The sequence below is a fragment of the Ailuropoda melanoleuca genome, chromosome 16 (assembly GCF_002007445.2).
Source record: "Ailuropoda melanoleuca isolate Jingjing chromosome 16, ASM200744v2, whole genome shotgun sequence".
Taxonomy (NCBI): Eukaryota; Metazoa; Chordata; class Mammalia; order Carnivora; family Ursidae; genus Ailuropoda; species Ailuropoda melanoleuca.
Genome location: NC_048233.1, coordinates 64,870,588 through 64,878,484, shown reverse-complemented (window position 1 = coordinate 64,878,484; position 7,897 = coordinate 64,870,588). Strand labels below are relative to the sequence as shown.

Genomic DNA, 7,897 nt, shown 5'->3' with positions numbered 1-7,897 from the left:
AAGGGGGGTTGGTGAGCTGGGCACAAAAACAGGATAAAGGTAAACTTTCTGCATCTGAGAACCATTCCCCCCCTCCAAGGAGCCGTGTCACACTGTATGTCACCGTCATCAAAGGGGCTGTGCATAAACCTGAAAAACCAAACGGACCTGTCTGTAGGTGTTACTTATATCACAAGGCTACAGGTGGCCTTTATTTCCACCGAACGCTGGTGCTGGGAGCGCCTGCCTTCTCTTGCCTTGAAAGCCTCCTCTTTGGACCTAGTCACCCACCGCTGTCCTCACGTAAGCACCTTTTCTTTGCTTTTTTGGATGAATTGTAAGGGGCGTCAGGGCTTAGAGCCCCGGGCTGGGGCCTGGGTCTGTTCATCTGGTCTCCAGCTCCGGATCGCCGCCGCCCCCACCCCCCACTGCCAGTTCCATCAGTCACAATGCCTCCTGGGAGCTGTTTGACGGGGATTTAAAAGCTTGCGTGAGAGTCATTTTTGCCTCCTCGGGCTGCGTAGCCACCCCCTCCTTGGCAGCCCCCACGCGCTAAGCCAAGGGCGACTAGCAGAGAATACGTACACTCAATTTTCTACCCATTCCTAAAACCGTCTTTAGGAACGGGAGCTAGATTTTGCACCCCAAAAATAGTCAGCTTCAAGGAAAGCCCACCAGCCCCCTGGCTAAACTCCTCCTTCTGCCGTGGGCCTGCTCCCAGCTCCCCCTTGATACAGAGAAGAGAGCTGCCTTGTTACAGTTTGGGGCATTTTTCAGGAGTTTGTCTGTACATAATAGCTTAAAAGAAGCGTTTTGTGCCCTGTCACACCACCTCAGTATAGACGGCTTCCAGAAAAGCAATGGTTAGGGTTTTTCCACTGCATTCTCAGACCTTTTCAAAGACTCTGCAGTATGTGGGGTTTGCGTGCATTTGCCCCCTGCTGGCCGCCACCGGTAGCACATGCCCCCTTCTTCACCTGAAGCTGGGGACCCACGTTTGGATGGACTAAAAATTTTACAAGCTGGAAAGGATGTCAGAGGTCATTAAGTACAACCTCTTTATTTTACAGATGAGGAAGGTGGGGCCCAGAAAGCTAAAGTCATTTAGGGAGACAGCTTTGTGTTTTAGTCTAAAGACCCAGGGAGAGGAGTTGTTTGCTCCTCTGAGTAAAGGCTTAATTCTTTGCCCTCGTGTTGTCTTTGAGAATGTTTTTCATGACTCAAGGTATTCTAGGCAGGCACTTCCACAGTTTGGTTGTCTTTTTTTCTCAGAAGTCACCAGAGTAGGAACATTTTGATATATTGGTGGCAGTTGACTCTCCCCTGCTCTGGCGTGGACATCGATGTATTATGCCCAGAGTCTTGCATATGCGATCTGATTTTATTAAATCCTCAGGACAGCCTGAGGATGGAGTGTTAAAATCCCATTTTAAAGATGAGGCATTTTAAAGATGAGTTCAGAGAAGAGCATGGGTTTTTATAGACCGCATCTCTTATGAGACAAACAGAATTCTGACAGGCTGGGTACTAAGACACCTAAGTGTCCCATGTCCCTGGTCCTTATGGGTGGCAGAGGTAGGATTTAACCCCTCAAGGATTTCATCCAAAGCCTATGAGCTTTGCATTGAAACCCCCAGTAAACCATGTGGCTTACCTTCTGTGGGTCTTTGCCACACCTTTGGAGAAACAACTAAGGACAAACGAACTAGCAAGCTCCCTAAACAAGCTAGAGGAAAATGAGGAGACCCTTGGCAAGACATGAGCAAGTCCATTTCTCTCAGAAGAACAAATATTCAAGCACCAATTCTTTCACTGCAAGCGTCAAAATAATCCACTGAAATTTCCCCCCATGTGTCCCTCCTTAGGGAGGTCCAAAGTGCAGGAAATCGACCCTGCTTTGCCCCCAGGGCTCAGGACCCGGTGGGCACTTAGGTGTCGCTGAGGCTTTGGAGGAGGAAAAACTTCTTCCCAGTGGGACTGCCCAGATGGTGGGATCAGGGAAGGCCCTTCTTGGCCCCTCATTTCGTGGTTTCCATGCTCATGGCCTCGTTCTGCCTGGTGATGTTTTAGTGTATAAACAGCCAACGTGTAGATGCTTAATTGGGTGGATTTTTGGTCACATGCCCAGAGTGAAGTTGATGATCTCTGCCAGGGTCAGGAAGGAATTTTCCTCCTCTGGCAACCTGGCCAAGCCTGGGTGGTTTGCTCCATCCCCTCTCTCTGGAAGGCTGAGCAAATGTGCCTGGTTGATCAGGCCATGGGCAGCACACCTGTGATTGCTGCCTCTGACTCGTGTGGGGGCAAGAAGCCCACAGGCCCGTCCCTCTGACTGTGCGGACCCTCCCTGTGCATGCCTGGTGAGTGAGCCGGCTCTCAGAGGGGTTAGGAGGCCAGTGGAGGCGTCGCGGACCCCCGCTTCCCTGCTATCACTGTCTCATTCCAAAAGATCCCTGCAGTCAGCCTTTCTCGCGCGTGGAAGGGAACCCACCTGATTCCTTCCCCTTGTGTGGATTGTACTTGAGCCTTTCCTACTGATGAGCTAGCTACGATGGTGGCTGGGGGAGACCGGTTCCAACAGCTGTGGGTGCGTGGATGCCCAGTGAGTGAGGGTTCAAAGCACTTAAGAGAACTGGCTAGCCCAGGAAAGAATTCCAGAGCCCACTGCTGAAAGTAGTGGACATAGGAGGAAAGGGAGAAGAGGAAATCGGGGGGTCTTCGCAGAGCTAAAAGTTTAATCTCCATGTGTAGTGGTTGGATTTGACTCCAGTTTCATGAGCTTGTTTGACCACGATACCCGGTATAACCGACTTCTATGCATATGTGTGTGGGTGCGCATGCTGGGATGTGTTGGGCCATTCGGGTGGATGCCTGCAGAAAATCGTGGAGCCAGGGCACATCTCAGGGGCCCCCGCATCAGCGTGGTCATCTAGTAAGTGAAGAGCGGAGGCACAAGAGGCAGAGTCATGACTTCCAGCCAGTGCTCTTTCCATGATGGGAAGCCAGCCCCTCAGAACACAAAAACATGTGCCTAGGACCCTCTCTAAATATCCCCTCTTGTCCTGCTGCTGACTCGAGGTCTAACCCAGTGCTTCTCAACCATTTTTTCATTGTCATTCCCAACTAAGGAGGCTTTTTAGAGAATTTTGTCATAATCATTACCCCCCCATCGATGTACTTACTGTATATCGTTTATGCACTGTGGCCCTTTAGATGGTCATGAGACATAATAATGTCTACGATTTTTTTTTGACCCCCAAGAACTAATTTTTCCCTTCTAGGGTCAACCCCATTGGGAAGACACGGTCAAACTTCAAGCCTGGGTCTACCTACATATTGCTGGACCTCAACGTACTGGCAGAGATGGGGCCCCACACAGCTGGTTCTTTCCCCCACCCTCACCTTCTGTTCCACCTACATTAAAGAACTCTTACGAGCTGAACTGTTCAATTATTGCAAGGACTTTCAAGGGCCTAGGAAGCTAAGCTACTGAATACAAAGCAGCCATTATTCCTGAACGCTCACACCTAGTGCACGCTGGCTAAGTGGCCAAGGTCTTTTGTGGAAAGCCCAGAGTTAATAATACGTTCTCCAAATAGACTAGCAAAAATAAAAAATAAATCTGCTGCTTTTATGAAAGACATTTTTTTCCCAAGAAGCAAGAAATAATTGCAGAAATAAAAATAGCCCTCGGTACACCTGAGAGAGAGTCCTTTAAGAAAACTCAGTGGATAGAATTCATCACAGAAGGGATTACTAAAGGGAATCAAATCCGGTGTTGTGTAGAGCAGTAGGGAGACTGCAGATTGAGTGAGCAGGTTGGTGTAAAGAGGAAAAGAAATCCTTAAAAGAGGTAAATATCCTATTGATAAGAAATATTCCTAATGTTTGATGATCAAATTCAATTTACCAAATGACTTTTGAGAGCTATTTATGTCAGGTGTGAGCGAGGAACTGCTCACTGCTGCTACTGTGATTTTTACTGGGAGGATTTCTAATTGATGGGAAGGCCTGGGGACAGTTCTGTTTTCTTCCATGTGGAGTTCACCCCTCCTTTCTCCAAACACCTCCATGAAGGTCATGCCAGATGTCGGCCATCTTCTTCCTCAGTTTTCTGAGACTTTACCTTTACCCCTCACTTACGGGAGCTCTTTCTGAGGTCAAGTACAGAAGGCAGAAGGGGGGCTTTGGGCTCCAGGAGCCCTTCCCTCCCTCATAACCTCCCACCCCCATCCCTCTTCATCCTACCTCCCGCTCAGGATATAAAACCAGCCAATCCGTGGGAAAATCACAGTCCAAACTCAGACAGCCTTGACCTCTGTTTGATATGGTTCCCAGGGGGAGATCCATGAACATGATAATGCACTGGGCCGGTTAACCCTCCCTGGGAACCAGTAAGGAGGCTTCCCAGTGGGGTCTAGTGACTCTCCAATGATGGCCTAGAAAGGGTGCCAGAGTGTGAGAATTCGAACTCAGTTATTTCTCTGTAACAGGAACGCAGTTCTCATGCACATTTGATAATAATTTGCAAGCACCCCAAAAAAATTGGTCTTTGATTCTAGAATCACATAACCCCTTCCCTTCTCAGTATTGGGGTTCCATTTGATATGTAAGTGTGTTAGGGATGTGTCTGTAGGCAGATGTGACTGTGAGTGTTTCTAGAAAAGGGAGCAGAGGAGCCAAAATTTGGAAACCTTAATAACTCACTACGACATAATGTTGACAGCCATTGGCTGTATGCACTTGAGCAAGTTACACAAATTCCCTGGGCCTTAATGGTCTCAACTACACAACGATGGGGTGAAGGGAAAGACTGGACTAACTCTGGACTTTCCAACATGTGGTGCTCACACCACTCATGATACAGGAAATAGATCTGGTCCGGGGTAGGCAAACTTTTATTTTGAGGGCAGGGTAGTTTTTAGGATACACAGGCCAAAAGGCAAAAATCGATTATAGTAGGTGGGTACTTATATAACCATTTACTATATAACTATTTACAAATGTAAGATCATTTTTAGTTGTGGACCAGTCAAATATAGGTGGTGGGCTGGATTTGGCCTGTAAGTTGTAGTCTGCTAACTTCTGATTTAGGTGATGCATGGATCAACAGTTTTTATTTAAATGCTGTGTCTTTATTTTTCTTCAGGTTAAAAGGAGACAGACTTTCCTTCTATAATGGTGATACAAAGTTTTCCTTTTAAATAAATGTAGTTGTGTTAAAACAAAAAGGGAGTTGATTTTTTTTAATATGTTAAGTAAATCATCGGGATGATAGGCAAATGACTAAAGTTTGCAAAACACTGAACTAGATGATTAGTAAGCCCCCAGCCATCTGAAAATTCTATATGCTTAATATCCCAAGATCCAGAATCCAATCTTTGTTCTGACATTTAACCTACCAGCTGTGTGACCTTGAGCTGCTGGGTCCCCTTTGCAAAATGGCGGTAGAGGCACCCTATCTCATCAACGTTATTGTGATAATCAGAAAAGAGAAGTTGGGCGAACAGATTTTTCTAATCTACCAAACATGAATTCATTTCTCCCCCCTGAATTGTGAGAATATGGGAAGCAGCAAACTTGAAAGATGAAAAAGCACGGGCAAGAATGCACACGAGTGAGGGCCCCAAGCCCATTCCGTTCTGCCCTCTTTCCAGCCTCAACCAGACACCTTCTCCCAAATCTTCCTCCTCACCAGTGTATGCAGGGAGGAGAGCCCTGTGATTAGGATCACGACTTCTTAAATGGATAAACCCGAGTTATTGCACAAACCCCACCATCTGCCAACCGGGTGGTGTGGGGTCTGTTACCTAAAACCTTACAGCATCCATCCTATCACTAAAACAGACCCTGTCTCAGAGTTTGTGCCGAGGAGACCATGAATAATAAACAGAGGGTTGTAAAGCACTCAGCACAGAGTCCGAAGTGTAGTAAGTAAGTGTTCCAATTATCACAGGTCCTCACTTTCTGAACCAAAACCCTGGGGCTAGATGTGCTGCAGAAATCAGAACTCCTCAGGTATTAGGGAGGTTATACAGTCTGTATACTGCTGGGTACAGAGTACTCTTCTCAGGGTACTCCTTCTGGGAATCATATGTATGTCTCCTATGAATAATCATCAAGAATAAATAAAACTATAAAACTATATAGCATATGTATAATGTATAATATGGTGCTTATGTACATATGTCTGTGTATATGTATGTTTAGTGTATGGTTTATATGCTGTATATAGATGCGTGGATGTAATATATATAACAGTATATAAAACTATATAACATTAATTTAGGACTGGTTTTTGTTTTGTTCTGTTTTGTGTTTTGCTGGGAAATAAGTTTGTAAACACACACACCATACTTTCAATTTCAGAGCTTTTGGATTTCAGAATTGTGGGTAAAGGTTTGGGGGTGTATTAAGGTATAGCAACCTTTGCCCAGCCTTCAAAAGCATACAGTTAAACGTTACAAGCCAGAGTTCAGGGGTCAGATGTGAGCAGGTAAGAAAAGTAAAGAAAGAGGCAGTATTGCGTCATAAGAGCCTCCATGTCAAGCCCTGAGCTTTGCCACTTACCAGCCATGTTATGTGGGCAACTGTCTCAACCCCACTGTCTAGGTTTTCTTATATGTAAGATGGGGACAGATGTACAAACCTCACAGGATGTGGCAAGGATTGAATAATGTCACTGTGGCAAGCACTTAGAGGGGTGCTTGGTTCCTAGGAGGCTGTGTGTTTGTTATTAAAAACCAAGTGTGCCCCACCGGGGCTCCTGCAGTGTGGCCCTCGTCTGCCTCCTCACAGCCCTCTCCTGCTGTTGTAGGGTGATGTTGGACTCAGTGACTCACAGTAGCTTCCTGCCCAACACTTCCTTCTGCGACCCCCTGATGTCGTGGACTGATCTGTTCAGCAATGAAGAGTATTATCCTGCCTTTGAGCATCAGACAGGTGCGTAAATCCAGAGAAGCCCATCTGAGCTGGGAAGAGCTGGGGCAGGAGCTGGTGCTGGCCTCTAGGAGGCAGAAAGGCCATGCTGGGGGCCTGAAAATGCCAGCTCTCACCAGTGTTCAGGGCAGAGGACTGGAGGAGGTCTGCGCAGCAGGTCGGGCAGCTTCTGTAGAGAAAAGCACCGGAATCCTCACCCTAACCTCTTCCCAGCTCTGTGGCCTTGGGCAACTCTACTAACGTCTCCAAGCCTCATTTTGCTAACAGATGATCTTTTCAATCTCTTGGAGTTATTATATTTAAGCGTTGCAGTGGAAAGAAACCTTTAGCCCAGAACCTAGTACACTGTGATTGCTTGTTCATCGTGGTTTTAGCTAACATTTGCTGAATACTAGCTATGGTTCAGGCCCTGTGCCAAGCACCCATCTCATCCTTACAGCAGCCCTATGAGAAATGAAGAGTTATTATCTCCACTTTATGGATGAAGAAACTGAGGCACAGAGAGGTCAAGTGACTTGTCCAAGATCTTATAGTTAGGTTTCATGCAAGTTGACTTGAACACCTGTACTCTTAACTATCCTACAGGTCATCTTATAAATGATGTTACCCTATGGTTATTGATATTAATATTACTGTTTTTCTCTGAGCTTCTATTCCCTTATCCCTAAAGCAGGGATGATGAGAATCACTGTGAGGATTAACGGAGCCAAACTGCATAAAATATATAGCTTGGCCCAAAGCATGTGCTGAGTAAACATGAAACCCCATGCTGTCCACCGGGCCTCTCTTCCCACCCTTCCTCCTTTCTCTGCTGGTCTTCTCCACCTAAAAAGGAAGCATGGGGCCTTGTGCAAATCCCATGCCAGAGGGGGGCCAGCTGAGCTTTGCCCCAGCATCTCTCTGAGGGCCTCTGTCCCCAGGTGCTCTGGTGACTGCACGTCACAGCAAACCTGGCAGAGTGCTCGCAGGGCAGGTGCACGCC

General features: G+C 46.8%; 1 protein-coding gene across 1 annotated transcript in view; it reads left to right on the top strand.

Moving 5' to 3' along the window:
• ELF5 (E74 like ETS transcription factor 5) overlaps positions 1-7,897 on the top strand; it is a 43,321-nt gene that overhangs the window by 12,047 nt on the left and 23,377 nt on the right. The window contains exon 3 of the mRNA XM_034645862.1: positions 6,794-6,918. Within this exon, the coding sequence (XP_034501753.1) occupies positions 6,794-6,918 (125 nt within the window). The remainder of the gene's footprint in view (positions 1-6,793; positions 6,919-7,897) is intronic.